This window comes from Cladophialophora carrionii (genome assembly GCF_000365165.1).
Source record: "Cladophialophora carrionii CBS 160.54 unplaced genomic scaffold supercont1.1, whole genome shotgun sequence".
NCBI classification, from domain to species: domain Eukaryota; kingdom Fungi; phylum Ascomycota; class Eurotiomycetes; order Chaetothyriales; family Herpotrichiellaceae; genus Cladophialophora; species Cladophialophora carrionii.
In genome coordinates this window covers 4293292-4311572 of record NW_008481816.1, presented here as the reverse complement: position 1 = coordinate 4311572, position 18281 = coordinate 4293292, and the positions used below count along the sequence as shown (strand labels likewise).

General features: G+C 54.2%; 5 protein-coding genes across 5 annotated transcripts; 3 read left to right on the top strand and 2 right to left on the bottom strand.

Moving 5' to 3' along the window:
- Window positions 1-202: 202 nt before the first annotated feature.
- On the top strand, window positions 203-3499 carry G647_01535 (uncharacterized protein; the record flags this gene model as incomplete). Its single annotated transcript, XM_008724934.1, has 1 exon — window positions 203-3499. The coding sequence occupies one exon, from the start codon at window positions 203-205 to the stop codon at window positions 3497-3499; it is 3297 nt and encodes a 1098-aa protein (XP_008723156.1).
- A 286-nt stretch (window positions 3500-3785) lies between these two features.
- On the bottom strand, window positions 3786-5587 carry G647_01534 (uncharacterized protein; the record flags this gene model as incomplete). Its single annotated transcript, XM_008724933.1, has 2 exons — window positions 3786-5510; window positions 5567-5587. 2 exons carry the CDS (start codon window positions 5585-5587, stop codon window positions 3786-3788), a joined length of 1746 nt encoding a protein of 581 aa, XP_008723155.1.
- A 604-nt stretch (window positions 5588-6191) lies between these two features.
- Window positions 6192-9194, top strand: G647_01533 (uncharacterized protein; the record flags this gene model as incomplete). The annotated part of the gene is made up of 2 exons (XM_008724932.1): window positions 6192-8896; window positions 8966-9194. The coding sequence occupies 2 exons, from the start codon at window positions 6192-6194 to the stop codon at window positions 9192-9194; spliced, it is 2934 nt and encodes a 977-aa protein (XP_008723154.1).
- Window positions 9195-10226: 1032 nt separating this feature from the next.
- On the top strand, window positions 10227-11815 carry G647_01532 (uncharacterized protein; the record flags this gene model as incomplete). The annotated part of the gene is made up of 3 exons (XM_008724931.1): window positions 10227-11040; window positions 11150-11390; window positions 11515-11815. 3 exons carry the CDS (start codon window positions 10227-10229, stop codon window positions 11813-11815), a joined length of 1356 nt encoding a protein of 451 aa, XP_008723153.1.
- A 3136-nt stretch (window positions 11816-14951) lies between these two features.
- G647_01531 (uncharacterized protein) lies at window positions 14952-17453 on the bottom strand (the record flags this gene model as incomplete). The annotated part of the gene is made up of 1 exon (XM_008724930.1): window positions 14952-17453. The coding sequence occupies one exon, from the start codon at window positions 17451-17453 to the stop codon at window positions 14952-14954; it is 2502 nt and encodes an 833-aa protein (XP_008723152.1).
- Between the last annotated feature and the right edge of the window lie 828 nt (window positions 17454-18281).

The following is an 18281-nucleotide window of genomic DNA, read 5'->3' as shown; positions in this document are numbered from 1 at the left end:
GCTGACTGTAATCCGTCTAATCTGCGCGGACGCGACGCGCTACGCAGGCGCACAACGCGTCCGCTTCGGGCAGTTTTCCTCCACCGTAGACCATGCAGGAAACTTGATTGGCGGAAACACTCTACACTCGCTATTCAATGCGGCCGCTTAGTCCAACCTCTGCCACCGCTGTAGAATAAGGGAGGAGGACGAGAGGAGGACGATGGCCTCTGCCCAGAAGAAACAGCAGACACTCTCTGCCTTTTTCAGGAAACCCTCATCGACTCCTGCCCCCAAGCCTCAACTGCAGGCGTCTGAGGACAGCAGCGATGACGATCTGCCTGTGCCGCCAACGAAAAGACGACGCCTTGGCCCCGTTACCCAAGAAGCTGATGGTATCGGAGGTCAGGACATCTTGGAAGATGAAACCAGTCTGAGGACGTTACGGCCCGTCGTCGCTAACGGCCAAAACCTTGCCGCATCTACGATCGAGCCTGGGCCGTCACGGACCGCCAAATACCTCTACTCCTCTTCAACCCAGCAGCAGGAAAACCACGATTTCGACGACCGGGATGGCACTGAGAAGAGATGGAAGGATGAGTTGCACCGGAAATTTGTCAAGAAGCTGGGAAAGCCCGACAGCATTGCCGACATCAAACGGCGGAACCATGTGCTCGAAGACGAAGCCGTGGCTGACGAGAACGAAGATGGTGACGAAGAGGTCGCTGAAGACTCCCCGAGACCAACCGCTCGCTCAAAGAAAGGAGGAAGCAAATTGACACCCATGGAGAAACAAGTACTGGACATCAAGCGGACGCATATGGACACCCTGCTCGTCGTCGAAGTTGGTTACAAATTCAGATTCTTTGGAGAAGACGCAAGAATTGCTGCTAAAGAGCTCGGCATCGTCTGCATACCAGGCAAATACCGCTACGACGAACACCCGTCGGAGGCTCACATCGATCGGTTCGCTTCTGCAAGTATACCCGTCCACCGACTCCATGTCCATGTCAAGAGACTTGTCACTGCAGGTCACAAGGTTGGGGTCGTTAGACAACTGGAAACTGCAGCGTTGAAAGCGGCCGGAGATAACAGGAACGCGCCTTTTGTGAGGAAACTTACCAACTTGTACACCAAGGGAACCTATATCGACGATATCGAAGGCGTCGACGAAACCAGCCGAGGAAGTCCTGCACCTCAGTCGCCTTCGACTGGATTCCTGCTCTGCATGACAGAAACCAACGTCAAAGGTCAAGAGAATGATGAAAAAGTGCATGTTGGTTTTATCGCGGTTCAGCCGGCCACAGGCGATATCGTCTACGACGACTTTGAGGACGGCTTCATGCGGAGCGAGATCGAAACGAGACTTCTCCACATCGCTCCTTGCGAGTTTCTGATTGTTGGAGAACTTTCAAAGGCTACCGAGAAGCTTGTGCTTCATCTCTCGGGGAGTAAGACAAATGTGTTTGGTGACAAGATCCGAGTCGAGCGTGTGGCCAAGCAGAAAACCATGGCAGCTCAAGCCCATAGCCACATATCGACATTCTATGCCGAGAGACTCAAGGATCTCCCGGAGTCGGATGGAGACAAGGCCACGAAAATCTTTGATAAGATCATTGGGTTGCCGGAGCACATCTCCATTTGCCTGTCGTCCATGATCATTCACCTGTCCGAGTACGGACTTGAACACGTCTTTCAACTGACGAAATACTTCCAACCATTCTCTGCCAGATCTCATATGCTTCTCAATGGCAATACGCTCACAAGCCTTGAAATATACCTCAACCAAACAGATCATACTACGAAAGGAAGTCTCTATTGGATGCTCAACAGGACCCAGACGAAGTTTGGTGGTCGTTTGCTCCGCAAATGGGTTGGACGTCCACTCCTCGACGTGCAAGGCATTGAGACCCGACTGAACGCTATCGAAGAACTGCTTGACTCCGAGAAAGCCGTACAAACTGAGAAGATGCGACGAGTGTTGTCGAAAATCAGGACTGACCTGGAAAAAAGCCTGATTCGCATCTACTACGGCAAGTGCACACGGTCAGAATTACTCACCGTCTTACAATCATTGCAGATGCTGGCCACCGAGTTCGCCTACGCGACAGATGCGGCATCGACGGGGTTTGACTCAGAGCTCATCTCGTCCCCTTTGATCTCTCTGCCGACCATTCTGAAAGAGGTGGTAGGGTATCTAGACAGGATCAATCTTCAGGCGGCCAAGTCCAACGATAAATACTCCTTCTTTACGGACGCTTCGGAGACCGAGGCCATTTCTGAGCACAAGTTTGGTATCGCTAGTGTCGAACACGACTTGGAAGAATTCCGAAAGACCGCGGCCGAAAAGCTGGGCAAGACACGACCCGTGGATTATGCCACCGTTGCCCAGATCGAGTATTTGATTGAGGTCGAGAACAACTCGGCAACTATCAAGAAGGTCCCGGCATCGTGGATCAAGATTTCAGGCACAAAGAAGGTGTCCAGGTTCCACGCCCCAGAAGTCGTCAAGCTTTTGCGCGAGAGAGATCAACACAAGGAGTCACTCGCGGCCGCTTGTGACGAGGCATACAAGGATCTCCTCGCGGATATCAGCACCAAGTACCAGCTCTTTCGTGACACGATCCAGAACCTGGCGACCTTGGACTGCCTCCTCTCCCTTGCAAATGTAGCATCCCAACCGAACTATGTGCGTCCGAACTTTACACAAGACACCTGCATTGAACTCGAAGGCGCCCGCCATCCCATGGTAGAGCAGCTGCTCGTCGACAGCTATGTTCCCAACAACGTCTCCCTCTCGCAAGTCGACACACGCGCCCTCCTCGTCACGGGGCCCAACATGGGCGGCAAATCTTCCTACGTCCGCTCCGTTGCCTTGGTCGCCATCATGGCACAAATCGGCTGCTTCGTTCCAGCCACGTCTGCAAAACTGGGCATCCTCGACGCCGTCTTCACCAGGATGGGCGCCTTTGATAACATGATGTCCGGCGAATCGACCTTCATGGTCGAACTCAGCGAGACCAGCGACATGCTCAAGCTCGCCACGGAACGAAGCCTCGTGGTCCTCGACGAACTCGGCCGTGGAACAAGCACCCACGACGGTGTGGCCATCGCGGCCAGCGTCCTTGACTATCTGGTCCGCGACAAGAAATGTCTGACCCTCTTCATCACGCACTATCAGATGCTGGCGCGCATGGCCGACGGGTTTCCCACCGGGGAACTCAAAAACGTGCACATGCGCTTCACCGAGACGGACGATGAGAACGTGACCTTCCTTTACGAAGTGGGTGACGGGGTGGCGCACCGAAGCTATGGCCTCAACGTGGCGAGATTGGCGAATTTGGGGGACAGGGTGATCGGGGTGGCGAAGGGGAAGAGCGAAGAGCTTGAACAGGCCACGAAGCGGAGACAGCTCGGTGCGGTCGCACAGGCGTTGGTCAAAGGTGTTGGTGTCAAGAGTGGGCGAGACGTCGATGCAAAGGCTTTGGACACGATGGTCGAGGCGATCGAGATGCTTTGAACAGCGACATGGGTTGTGGGAAAGCCGTAAAACCCTGATCATGGCATCGCTGTACTTGATCCCGAGGAGAAACAGTCAATTCACTTCATGCCCGCATAAGTATTTTATCCGATGGTACTTTCATACGCCGTGCCATTCGACTGGGGTACTAAAGTACAATGGCAAGGCGCTCATAAATGCGTGTTCGTTCGTGGCCACTGGTTGAGAGAAGAGACATGGCCATTGCATGCTTGGGATTCACACACCGCCAACTCGCTGTTCGCACTAAGACACCTGGTCCTCAAACCTATATTCCATCGTAGTCGCCCTGCAGAATATTGTCACCCGCGTTGGGCAACCCAACAACGGCAATGCCCTGGGGGATCCGTGCGCCTCTTGCGTTAAAGCAAGCAAACACCGCCAACTTAGTCAGCTCGGGACAACTTTTGAAGATACCAGCCACAACCACGTCGTCTACGGCACTGACAAACGACAAGTCGATATCTTTGAGCGCAGGATATTGCTTGACTCCGTCGAAATACTCCAGGAGCGTGGTGTGGGAGATATGTCTGTCTGATTTCAGGTTGAGATGTTCCAGGCGGGCGCCAGAGTGGTTGAGAAGTGCTGGAAGGGCGAGACTGCCGAATCCAATTGAGTCCGCTTCGCTACCATCGGGCTTCATGCTGTCGATTTCTCTGTTCTCGCTTACATCAGCATATCTGAGTGGCGGGAACGGGGAGTCGTTGTCGAACAAGGAAGCGAAGGCATTGTCGTGGCAAAGACAGTTTCCTGTGATGCGTAGCTTGGATAGTTTAGAGCAGTATTGTTTGATCGCCTCCAGAACCGTGTCGTCGAGATCTTGGAAGTTTTCCAGACAAAGTGTCCGCAAGTTGGGACCCAAACTGGTGACCAGCTCGACTAGCGTCGACGACGAAGACTCTGGTGCGACAGCCAAGGTAAGGTGCTCAAGACTTTTTAGAGAGCAGAGAGAATTGATTGATGCTTCCGTCATGTGGGAACATGAGCGCAATTTGAGGCGCTTGAGATTGTGACACTGCTTTGCGAGCACTTCGACCGTTTCGTCCCTCATGGAATCATTAAGTTCGGACAATTTCAGGCTTTCCAGTTGAGGACCGAGCTTGTCGAACAGTTCAACCCATGCATTGTCGCTGACAAGATTGGTTGCACCAAGCTGGAGATGGCGGATTTTCTTGCACTTGTCAACCATATACAGAAGCGGTCCATCCTTCATCTGACCGGCGAAGCGCAAATTGACGATTTCGACATGAGGCATGGTACCGAAAATCCTCTGGAAATCCTCTGTTTCTAGCTTGCCACAGTCGTACACGATGATTCGATCAACATCTGGACGTAGAAAGAGATCCAGGACCCGAGGTGTTAGGACTCTCTGTTTGGACAAGATCTGGCTGAGGCGGTCGAGAATGTCTTGTGGCATGTCGCCAAACTCTTCGATGTCATTGACGACGTTGGCGACTTTCCGCACGCACATGTCGACCAGACTTTTACAACCAGACTTGACGTCGCCCATAAGTCTGTCGCTCTCAGTCTGTCGCTTGCGGGCTTTGGGGGCAGACACTCGTTTCTTTTTCGCCGCAGCCTCTCTCTTTTCGTCATCTTTGAGCTCCTTCGAACACTTGCCGCAGAGGAGACCGCCCCCGGGACCAGTCCTGCTGTATGGTGTGACCGTGAATCTCTTCTCACAAATCTCACAGTTATCGAGCTGGCCAGGAAGTGGTGCTGCTTTGGCCATCATATTTCGGGCGAGGGCATCGTCGTCCAGCTCGAGGTCAGAGCCTTCTTCTAGTTCTTGCACCGCTTTCCGACGCTTGAACTCCTTGCTCTGCTTGATCTTCAGCAGGGCCTTCTCCTCTTTTCTCTTGCGCTTCTTCTTTTCGACAGGGTCTTCACTATCGTCGTCGACCTCGTTCTCTTTCTCCGCCTCGGCATTCTCGGTTCCCTCTGTCCGGCGTCTTTCCGCGTCTGCCAGGCGCTGCTGGTAGTCTTGTTGAATCTGTTGCGCAGAGATATTGTGAGAGGCCAGAAAGTCGGTAAGGGCGGACTGTGGACCGCGAATGCGATTGCCGGCATTGCGCCTCGACCTGAGAAGAGAGTTAGTTGAGAATTCTCTGAATCGTGAGTATCCGCTTACATCCTGAGGCACTGGTGGCGAACGATGGACGGTTTTTGGGGGGTGAGCGAATCTGGATCTCAAGTTGCACAAAGAATGGAGGGTATCAGGTCATCAAAGAACAATTGGCCTCAAGTCATCGAAGAACTTTCAGTCTTGATAGGAAGTTGGCATTGAAACACCTCTTCACGCCTCGACAAAGAAGAGTGGCACTGATAGGGCGCTCCAGGGGGCAGTGAGGGGTTCAACCGCCCGGACACGCCAGAAAATCCTCAAAGAGCGTGCAGGTGCGCGTGCCCACGTGAGATAACGCGCTCTCATTGGTGCATTCCCCAGGCAGAAACGCGCTACTGCCCGATTGGTATTCAAGATCCAGGGTCTCGATTTCTACAATCGATAAATCAATCAAGCCTCACCCTCACCTTTAACTCGAGTTCACCTCACCACCGTCTTACTTTTGCGCTCGACAGACAAAATGGGGGCCACTCGGCGCTCTTCCAGGTCTGCGACTTCCTCTAAAGGTTCTTGCCATCCCCATTTTTCATGCTTGACATCTTGCTGACAATGCTAGCAGCCTCGAAAGTCGCCACTCGAATGTCATCCCCTGCAGAGAGCAAACCTCCAATCAAGAGACCCAACACCCGAACTCGAGGTCGTCCTGCTGCATCCAAAGTCCTGGAGATTCCTGATTCTGATGACGACGAGGAGGAGGTTTTCGAGTCTCGATCACTCTCGGAAGGTACCTTTCAAGGAGTGTTTATCCCTAAGAAGGGTATGACTTCCACGACCAGCCGAGGAATACAGTCCGAGTCTACTGCCCCTTCGTCAGTGGCCGACTCGATGGATTCTCTCTCTAGCTACGAGACCCCTGGCACAAGCACCGTCCCTACTCCAGACCCGACCGCCTCGAAAGCCAAGGTCAGTGCAACGGCCAGGGCCCTCCAGTTGCAGTCTTCCGAGTTTGCTCTAGGCGGACGAGGTCGGACTTCTCGAAAACGAAAGATCATGGATGACGAAGACTACGAAGACGCCGATGCAAAGATTGCTGCCAAATTGCAGGAAGAAGAATACAACGTAGTGGTTGACTCCGAGGATACGGATGAGCTGCCCCTGCCCAAGCGCCCCCGGACTACCCGACCTGCTCCTGCATATGTGGTCAGTGATGAAACTGTCGATACTGACGACGACGTGCCGCTTGCCAGCACCCGTCGGCCATACACCAGGCTTCCTATCCATTCGACCAATCCTGCTCCGCACGCTCCCCTTGCCGGTGTTTCACTCGAAGACTCGGAACTTTCATCCCTTGCTGACACTGAAATGCAAGACTTCATTGATTCCTCCATGTCAGATTTTTCAGCAGAAGTTAGTGACGATGCTGATGATGACGCTCTTTCTGCAGCGGCATCTGGATTTGCTGCGCGCACATCGGGATCTAAGCGTCGCCGCGGGCGCGGTGGCCGTTCTCTCCAATGGGACACCCTGACCGAGGAGGAGAGACGGGACTACTTTCACCCCCAGCGGCGACGCCAGATCAAGGAACGCAAGAAATTGGAGAAGGCTCACCCCGAGATCATGACCATGTGGACTGAGCTTGAAAAGGAACCTCGGATTATTCCTGTCCAAGCTCCTCAACCTTCTGGTATCAACCGCAAGCTCAAACCCTTCCAGCTCGAAGGTCTAGACTGGATGATGAAGCAAGAAAAGTCCAAGTGGGCAGGTGGCCTACTCGGTGATGAAATGGGTATGGGCAAGACCATCCAGGCGGTCAGCTTGATTATGTCCGATTATCCCGCCAAGGCTCCCAGTCTCGTTGTCGTCCCACCCGTTGCACTCATGCAATGGCAATCTGAGATGAATGAGTATACCGACGGAAAGCTGAAGGTCCTCATCTACCATATCTCCGCCAATCCCAAGTGCAAAACGATGAAGGTCAAGGACTTGAGGCAATACGATGTCATCATGGTCTCCTACTCCGGCCTGGAATCCATGTACCGCAAAGAAGAAAAAGGCTGGAATCGTGGGGGCGGGCTCGTCAAGGAGGACAGTGTGCTGCATTCCATCAAGTTTCACCGTTTGATCCTCGACGAGGCTCACAGCATCAAATCCCGCACTACAGGTGTTGCCAGAGCCTGCTTCGCCTTGAAGGCCAACTACAAGTGGTGCTTATCTGGCACGCCGGTCCAGAATCGCATTGGTGAGTTCTTCTCGCTTCTGCGGTTCCTGGAAATTAAACCATTTGCTTGCTATTTCTGCAAGGCGTGCAAATGTCACCAGCTCCACTGGTCCCAGGATGAATCCAAGCGATGCACTTCGTGCAAACACAGTGGCTTCAACCATGTCTCGGTTTTCAACCAGGAGATTCTCAATCCGATCACGCAAGCGGAGAACAAGCAGCTAAGAAAAGCCGGCCTGGACAAACTACGCCTCATCACTGATCGCATCATGCTTCGGCGCATGAAGAAGGATCACACGTCGTCTATGGAACTGCCACCCAAAGAGATTGTCATCCACAATGAATTCTTTGGGGAGATCGAACGCGACTTTTCTCAGAGCATTATGTCCAACTCGACCCGCAAATTTGACACTTACGTGTCCCAAGGTGTTATGCTCAACAACTACGCCAACATCTTTGGCCTGATCATGCAAATGAGACAGGTTGCCAACCATCCTGATCTTATCCTTCGCAAGAACGCCGAAGGTGGTCAAAACGTCCTGGTGTGCTGCATCTGCGACGAACCCGCCGAGGAAGCCATCCGCTCGCGCTGTCGCCACGAGTTCTGTCGGCAATGCGCCAAGTCCTACATCCAGTCCTTCGCTGGTAGTATCAACGGAGGTACTGAAGCCGACGCAGATTGTCCACGCTGCCACATCCCTCTCGTGATAGACTGGGACCAGCCCGAGATCGAGCAGGATGAAGACAACGTCAAGAAATCGTCCATCATCAACCGCATCAAGATGGAGGACTGGACTAGCTCTACCAAGATCGAGATGTTGGTTTATGACTTGTACAAGTTGCGCAGCAAGAAGCAGACCCATAAGAGTATTGTCTTCTCACAGTTCACCTCGATGTTGCAGCTTGTGCAGTGGCGGTTGCAGAAATCCGGTTTCTCGACTGTTTTGCTGGATGGAAGCATGACTCCGGCACAGAGGCAGAAGTCGATCGAACATTTCATGAACAATGTCGACGTTGAAGTGTTCCTTGTTTCGCTCAAGGCTGGTGGTGTTGCGTTGAACCTGACCGAGGCTAGCAGGGTGTTCATTATCGACCCGTAAGTTCTGCCGGCGGCCTCTTTTCCCCTCCCTTCGGCAAACCCCTGCTAACTTTGGATTCTTCACAGGTGGTGGAACCCAGCTGCTGAATGGCAATCCGCAGATCGATGCCACCGTATCGGACAACGTCGCCCCTGCAAGATCACCCGGCTTTGCATCGAAGACTCGGTCGAGTCGAGGATGGTCTTGCTTCAGGAGAAGAAGGCCAACATGATCAATGGCACAGTCAACAACGACCAGGTCGCTTTGGACAAGTTGACCCCCGAGGACATGCAGTTTTTGTTCCGTGGGACTTGAGTCACCATCGGAAGCATGTATCTGGGAGCTGGTGTATGCTTTGACATGACAGACGACAAAGTGATTGCTATGCTGTTGTGGCGAGTATGGGGTTTACAGCGGTGCATTGACCAGGCTAGTTTTCCAGCAGGCCATGAATGAGGACGATTGATTATGTCTGGCACGACGATCACTCTTATGAGGCATGTTTCTGTTCTGCGTGTGTATATTAGTGAGTCTGCAGACAGGGATGGACGATCAGCCCTACGTCTGTTTCTGCTGAGATATGGGAGCTGGTTTATGCCTCGTTCAAGCGGTGAAGGAGAATTGTGCCTGCACTGCAATGTCCCGTACAGAAAAGGTACCAACTACCCAGCAGCTGCCATTAGAAGTGTTCATTCCATGCTTTGCCTCGCGCACCAGGATGAGTGTCCAACCATTATCATGACGTGCAAGGCGCAAGGTCCGAGTTCGTGCACTCGGTGGCAGATGAAGCAATGGAAGACGGCTCGACTGGTCATGCCGTCGTCGCCTCACGCAAACGGATCTTATTCATTTCTCGCGAGTTGAGACCTTCACTGGTGCTGTGGGTGAGTCGTAGGCAAGAGGACACCGTCATTGTGGGATGCGTACGCTGTTATTACTCATGCGTCGGGACTCTGACGGCAACATCAGGACAGTGTAGACATTAAAGAAGGGAGGCTCGGTATTAAATCAAAGTGTGTAACAGTCGGTGTCCCTTGTGGGCGCGAACTGAATTGCCTCCTACAGTCCCGTCGTAATCAGCCCGGACCGCCTCACGTGTCATTCCTCTGCTGGAAGGCTTTTCTTTTCGTGGTTATAATGCCCGACTTGAGTATCTTCTCCACCGAATGGGAAGCGCTGCGGACGTCCCACATCGCCGCCCATGGCCGAGAACGGCCCATGCCACCCCGAACTCGTCCTTGCTCACAGGCTCACCGATAGAAATATGACAGACACAATCAACTTGTCGTTGTCCTCGCGTGTCCGGAGCGACCTTTGAGGCTACAGTATTGTCGACTTCTCGCCACCATGGGCTCCGACAAGTCGTACCTCATCGTCGGTGCCGGCGTCTTCGGCGTGTCGACTGCCTATCACCTGATCAAGAAATATCCCCAGGCCTCTGTGACGATCGTCGACCGAGACGCGTACGACGCCGACAGCCGAGTCGCTGCGTCATGGGACTGGAACAAGGTCGTGCGCGCCGACTACGACGACATCATCTACTGCCAACTGGGGCTCGAGGCGCAAGACGTCTTCGAGTCCGACCCGCTCTGGAAGCCGTACTTCCACAAGACGGGCATCTTCTGGATCTGTCGCAGCGACTACGCCCAGGAAGTCATCGACAACTACAGGAAGCTGGGGCGGAAAGCCGATCTCCAGGCGCTGCCCATTGAGGAAGCCCGGAAACTGTACGGCGGCCTGTTCGAGGACGCCGACTACACGGACGTCAAGGAGGTGCTGGTCAACAAGACCAGCGGCTGGGGGGCCGCCGGCGACTGCTTACGCGCCGTGACGAAGAAGTGCATCGAGTTGGGCGTCAAGTACGTGACCGCCGAGGTTACAAGCTTACTGTTGGACGGTGGTCGCGGTCGCGGTCGCTGCGTCGGGGTCAAGACCTCGACGGGACAGAGCCTGAGAGCTTCCCACGTCATCCTCAGCACCGGGGCATACACGCCGAAGTTGCTGGAGTTGAGCGCCAAGAGCACTGGGAAATCCGATCTTCGCGCCGAGGACAGGATCGTGGCCGGAGGCATCACCACGGGCATGACGAAGCTGGATGATGCAAGTTACGGCCGGTTCGCCGCCATGCCCGTCGGCGTCCAGGGATATACTCCTACGGCAGGTACGATTTGGCCTTCACTCTACTTCCTGAACCTGTCACCTACCGCGTCTGAGCGACATGTGGTACTTTGCGTGGTACTCTGCTGACAGCGTCTTCCTAACACGCGTAGGTCCCTTCATCGGCAGTCTCCCGCCCACCAAGGACAGAGAGCTCAAATGGTGGGGCCAGACGATCTTCAAGAACACCCACGAAGTCGTGCCCGGTCGGTTCATCTCCGCGCCACCCGCCCAGCCAGACTACGCGCAGTGGGACGTCTCGGGCCGGCTGAAGGAGGACATCAACCACGCGAACAACGTCTTCTACGGTAGAAAGGGCGCGACGTGGAAGATGGAAAAGCATCGCATCTGCTGGTAAGTGGGAGTGCCTGTCCCGTGCCTTTGTGTGGGTGTGGGTGTGGGTGTGCGCCGCGTATAAAGTCTGAACATATCCCTCTGGGTACCACCCATGACTAACATAACACCTGCGTCTTGCCAGGGACGCATTTACTTCGTCGGGCGACTTTATCATCTCCCCCCACGCCGCGGCCCAGGGCCTCTACGTGGCCGCGTGCGGGTCCTTCCACGGCTTCAAGTTCTTCCCCGTGCTGGGCAAGTACGTGGTCCAGATGCTCGAGGGCGAGCTGTCGCCCGAGCTGAGGGAGAAATGGGCCTGGGATCGCGAACGGCCGGATCCGGCCCTCTTTGCGGATTTCCCGAGATTCGAGATGAAGGACTTGATAGATGGCAAGGAGACGTCGCGAGGCAAGGGGCAGGGGCAGTTGAGGGCGAAGCTGTAATGATGCACGGGATGGCCCTTCGGGAAGAATCATTGCGCATTGCATTGCGTTGCATTGTTCTGCGTTAGGCATTTCTGTTGGGATTCTTGCGATGCGAGTGCTCCTGCTACTGCTACTTGTCCGGCGATATCTAAAGGAAAATGAATGTATGGGGGGTCCGGTCGAAGTGCATAACATATCTACCGGGTCAAGTTTCTAATGGCGAAGGTATAACCTGTGCGTCTCAGACTGTTCATTCTACGGTCTATCGTAAACAAGTCTGCGGAGAGACTTGGTCAGCCCTCGAGACGCCTATGTCCACTGGCGAGCAGTTGCACGTCGAGACTGCAGTGGTTGTGTCTTGTCTCTACAGCCTCTGGAAATACTTGGGAGTGTACAGGCATAGCTCCGTTCGTTTTCGTGACTCTGAGCGTCAGTTCCCGGTGGACGACAATGGTATTCGACATTCGTTCCTTCCAAGTGCCTGACGCCGCGATCTCAGGAGACCGACTTGCATCCTTCCATAACCCAGCAGGCTCACCGCTCACCCCTCAGGATGGCCCGGTCTCAGGTCAATGTCGGCCTGGTTGCAGTGGCAAGGTCGAATCCCGGGTCCCGAGTGCATGCCATGTCCCTCCTTCCCTCCTTCCTTCCTTTCTTCGGTCCATACGACCCAAATGAACATGCGGCCCGCTCGCTGATGAGACTCGTCCGTGTCCGTCCCGGTGCATCGACGTTCCCACGAGACCGAACCGCGAACTCTGGCGCCAGGAGAGGTAGTGTGGGATGCAAGTCGCGCCACAAGATAAGTACCGGCGCTAATCAATGGATCTCGTTACCCCTTGCGGCCTAGACCATGCATGCCAGAAGCGATGCTCCACCTGCGCTGATCAGCCAGACCAGATCAGACTGGGGTTGCACACCACCCACACCGTACCGACCTACCGACCTACCGACCTACTGTGAATATGACGGTGAGCATGGAGAGAGCACATGCTGCTGACGCATGACCGGTGCTTTCTTTCCATAGGTGGCTCCATGGAAGTTTCCTAAGTTAGACCAGAACGTTAAATCGAGTAAGACACACACGCACACGCACGCCCTAACGAGGTGCGATAAAGCTGTTTCGATTTCACCACTTCCACAGTTGGATGTCGGCCCGCCTGTCCATCGATTTTGCCACGCATGCCATGTATGCATCGTCAAGACGAGGATCTGTTTGCCTGCTCTGGTTGTGTGATGCCGCCGCATTCCTTGAGAGATGATGCATCCGGGAATGGTAGAGTGAGTGAGGAAGTGAGTAATTCGCTCCAGTGCGACGTGCCTGCCTGCCTGCCAGCCTGCCTGCCACGTACTGCGAAATGAAGTCAAGTCTTACCTTGAGGTAACTGATACCGGTAACTCCTTGGGCCCAGATCGCAAAACCGCTCGGATGGTGCAGACCCACCTCATACCTGCCACGTCAACCTTCTTCGTGATGAAGACAGCAGTGATCCATTCCTGCTTCGGATCCCGTGTCCGTCGCAACGGGATTCTTGACTGTCGTCACCTGGCACTTCCATTCGCATTGGCATTCCCATTGCTACTCTCCTCGCTGGCAAACACACCGAGAAGATGCAGCAGTGCGATTGCTCATTTCCATGCCTAGAAGCATTGCGTCCGTCGGCAGTGGTGCCCTTTGATCTCAAACCAGGCGAAGCGCGATATTCGGCGGGTATGGCCTCGTATGGCAGTGTATGATATCTTTGGCGGCGGTACCGTTTTTCGTCTGCTCTCTGCTAGTTGTTCGCCGAATTGCTCCTTCTTACCTTCTCTTTGTTACTTTCCCTTGCTTTGTCCTCCCAATGGATATCTCATTCGTGACTGTCGTGACACGGATTCCAACCCGTAGAAGTATCGTCTCTCTGACTTCGCATTCAGTCTCAGTCTCGAGCTCTGCGTCTCCGACCCTGACGCTCGTTTATATCGAGCTGCATGAATCCCTAAAATGTCCTGCTTGCGCGCGGTGCGGTGTGAATACGAATGGCAATAGTATTGGCCTTGATAACGCGTATGGGTTCGTCCAGCGTGTACTTCAGTCGGATATCCTGTTGTTGCTCTGGGGAAGGACAACATTGTCCATATCGATAGTCCTTCCGGTCGCGTCTGACCTGGCTTGCTCTGCCGTGGCCCCTCCAACATCTTCGAGTTTATGAGTATTTCCTCATTAACGTGGTGGGATTTTCGATTTTGTGCATCTCGAATCTCGCCGTGTCGCATCTCTTAAAGTTACATTCAAGATAACCCTCGTAGGCTTGCAGAGTTTGTACGTATTTTTCGAGTCATGAACGCGACAGCGTGTGTCAAGACTGCCGTGTCGGGAAATGGAATGATTTGTCGATTCCGTGGTGCTGGGGTGTCGCTATGGATGGACGCACAGATAGGATGAAACAACACGTCGCCTTGAGTGATTTGGCTACAGTTCTTCGTGTATTGTATGCTTCGCGGGATGGCGTTGATTTCGAAAGTGTACCGGACGTGCTGCACTGGTAGATGTACTAACACGTTGCATGGATCAATGTCGAGCTGAACATGTCGCAAGTACATATATCGGATCTATCGACTTGGATATGTCATGTCGTATCGAGGTAATGATGCTTAGGGATTGGCGGAGGTGGAGGTGCTGCCCTCTTGGACGAACTCAATAGCCCTGGTATGTCGAGCTGAAAATGTCGCATAAGGTATATCGCGTTTATGATATTGCATTGGAAAATGATGCTTAGATGGAGAGGCGAGATAGAAGTAGGTGCTGCTTGTGGCCATCGACCGTGAGCTGATTCGCTTAGGTTTCTTTGAGCTGAACAGTCGCATTGGCTTCGTTGGTTGAATATGTCGCACTGGAAATTTTACTTCGGAGGCGATGTCGCTTTCGGCTGCGAGCTGACTGCCACGGAAAAAAGGATGTCTTCGAGTTCTTGAAGGTCCATGTGTGTGTGTGTAAATCCCTAGAGGCGGTCAAGGTTGCAATCTTGCAAACTATGGAAAAAATCAGCGAAGCTAGGAGCCAGTCTTCGAGCACGTCAACTCTTTCGTAATCAAGAAACCCACAAGCCTGTCAACGCCAAATCTCTTGCACTTTCTTCCAACGCAGTAATCAATGTCGTTCCCGAAACCGCTATCATCCGCGCAACCGGCTCATATCTGGATCGAACAACGGCTCGGGTGTAACGGTGGCAGGAATTCTCTTCCCAAAATACTCAATCTCGACGGACTCACCCTCACCTACCGTGCTGGGCAGCCAAGCGTAGGCGATTGGTTTGCGAATCGTGTAGCCGAATGCAGCACTGGTAACGTACCCAGTCGGCTTACCATCGAAGAAAACAGGCTCCTTGCCCAAAACCATGGACTTGCCGTCGTTGACGGTGAGACAGCGGAGACGTTTTGCAACGGTTTCCACGGAGCGTCCTTTGAGTGCAACACTGCCGACATAGCCTTCTTTCCCGGGCTTGACTGCGAATCCGAGTCCACTCTCGTACGGGTCATGTTCAGTCGTCATATCAGTACCCCAGGATCGATAGCCTTTCTCTAACCGCAGCGCGTTGAAAGCGCTGCGGCCTGCAGCAATGACTCCGTGAGGCTGGCCAGCCTTCCACAGGGCATCCCACAGCGCCTGACCTCTGTCTGCGCTGGTATAGATCTCCCAACCAAGTTCACCGACATAGGACAGCCGCATAATCCTTACTGGTATGCCGGCGATGTTTGCTTTCTTGCATCGGAAGTATCGCAGTCCCTTGTTCGACCAGTCGTCACTACTGACACCGCTGATCACGTCGCGCGCAAGAGGTCCCCAGAGGCCAATGCAGCAGGTGCCACCAGTGATGTCGCTGACATGCACCCATTTCTCGGGTGTTTCTCGACTTTGCAGGCGCGCCGCTCGGGTGACATAAGCGGTGTCGACAGGTCCGTTGACGCCGACTTGGAACAGCTCTTCCTCAATTCTCGCAACCGTGAGATCACTCCGGACCCCACCGAACTCGTTGAGGAACAGCGTGTAGGTAACAGCACCGGGCTTCAGGGTAACGTTACCCGTGCACAGTTTTTGCAGCAACTCGGCGGCTCCAGGGCCCGATACCTCCAGCCGACGGAGAGGCGTCATGTCGTACATTGCCACAGCGGTGCGCGTCTTCCAGGCTTCTGCGGCTGCAATGGGTGAGTAGTACCTGGCAGACCAGGCATCACGTTCGACGGGCTTCCACTCCTCTGGCAGATCCTTGATCAGCTTCTCGTTTGCTTCGAACCAGTAGGGGCGCTCCCAAGCTCCGCCTTCGAGGAAGTAAGCGCCCAGCTCACGCTGCCGTGCGTGGAACGGACTGACGCGTAGGTTGCGAGGCGACTCCTTCGGCTGGAGTGGGTGTAGAATATCATAGACCTCGACAAAGTTCTGTTGTGATGTCTCGTCGATGTATTGCGGTGTAAGTTGTACCTCCTCGAAGCGCGTAAGCTCACAGTCCGCAAGATCGATTCGGGACCGTCCTTCCGTCAGTACTTCTGCCACAGCACGAGCCACACCCGCGGAATGTGTCACCCAGACTGCCTCTGCCACATAGAATCCGTCCAAGTGGGGAGCTTGTCCGACCAATGGTCCGCCATCGGGGGTAAAGGAGAAGATGCCATTGAAGCCGTCAGCGACTTGGGCATCCTTCAGCGTGGGAAGCAAGTTCTGGGTCTCCTTCCACGCCGGCTCAAAGTCCTCTGGCGTAAAGTCGAGGCGCGACGGCATGTTCTTTTCATCGACGTGCTCAGGGGTTAAGCCCAGAGAGGCGGCCACGACGGGCATTGGCTTGTGGCCGTAGTAGCCAATACCGTATCGGTCGCCGTGTTCGCGGTAGTAGAGGTCTTGGTCTTGGTGGCGCAGAATGGGCAGGCTGGCACCGTTTGGTTGTGGGTTCTTGCCAGCCAGGGCAGGCACGGGAGTGGTCTTGGCATATTGGTGAGCGAGTGGCAGTAAAGGGATGGGTAACCCAATCATGGCTCCGACTTCAACGCCCCAGAAGCCTGCACAAGAGACGACGATATCGGCAGGAACTGATCCATTTGGGGTCGTCACGCCCGTGACTTGGTTTTTCGATCGCTCAATGCCAGTGACAGGAGTTGAGCCGAGATAGCGAACTCCGGCCTCCCGTGTCCGGGAGATGAGCAGCTGTACGGCGCGTGCTGCCAAAGCCAGACCATCGCTAGGGATGTGCAGACCCCCAAGAACCATGTCCTTGTTCAGATGGGGATAGAGTTCGAGGCATTCGTCGGCGGTGATCAAACGCGCTTCGACACCCCATGACGAGGCGTAGCCATGCTTCCGCTTCAGCTCTTCCAGGCGGGCAGGGGTAGTTGCGACCTCGAGGCCGCCTACCTGGTTGAAGCAGTTTTGACCTTCAGACTCCAGTGACAATAGCTTCTCGACGGTATATTTTGCAAAGAGGGTCATGGTTTTTGACGGATTAGTTTGAAAGACCAGGCCAGGAGCATGTGACGTTGATCCTCCTGGCAGGTCCAGAGGCCCTTGGTCGATGACCGTGATGTCGCTCCATCCTCGCGACACCAGCTCGTCGGCGAGGTTCGTACCGACAATGCCTGCTCCAATAATCACAACACGGGGTTGAGTTGCTGGCGCGATTGAACCCATTGTGAACAGAGGTCTCCAGACTCGGGCAGATTAGTGAAGTGAGCAATACTGACACGCCGGAATCTGGGGGATCACAGCATGAGCGACAATATCAAGGCTCCAAGTGACGCCGGTGCCAAAATAGACAATGAAATAAAAATACAACCGTAACAACGCCAGGTGATTATACCGGTAGCTGCTCATGGAATCGATGCCCTGGAACTGGAAGGGTCTCCTACCCGCCTGGATGGAAGTCCTAACGGAAAAAGGGTTAGGTGGGCATGGGGCATGTCGGCTTCCGAGAAGCGGACTGACGATACGAGGTCTGGATCATGCATGACTGTATACACAATCCTTGACAGCGCTGGTGGATGGGTGTGAGGTGAGCGGTTCGGTGGACGGTCGATTGTGTGCGCAGCTGACATGCAGTCTTGGCACTGGCCTGTGCCAGCCAATCATGTGTGACGGCGATCTGCCCCTCTTCCCCTCTTTTCCACCTGCGTTTCTTCTCATTAATTGATTATTTCGAAGACTCTCACCACGACGTCGCAGTCACCGCTTCCACATCGCACGGCATCTTGTGCACATTCTTCATGACCGCATCATGGCCGATTGCGTGCACGATGCTCCTTCTCCTGTGTTCTATCACCCCATGGGTGAAGGCGATCCTGCCTGCACGGGAGATCCAGGGTAGCTGGACCCGAGAGCTTATTGCCGCGAGTCCGTGAATTTTTTCTATTCATGGTTAAGGGCAAAGTTGACCATTCCCAACTCCGCCGGTTCGCAGATCTTACTAAAGCTTCAATTGCCACTTCCGCGATCCGCTCCACTAAGCGAAGAGGCCGTGAG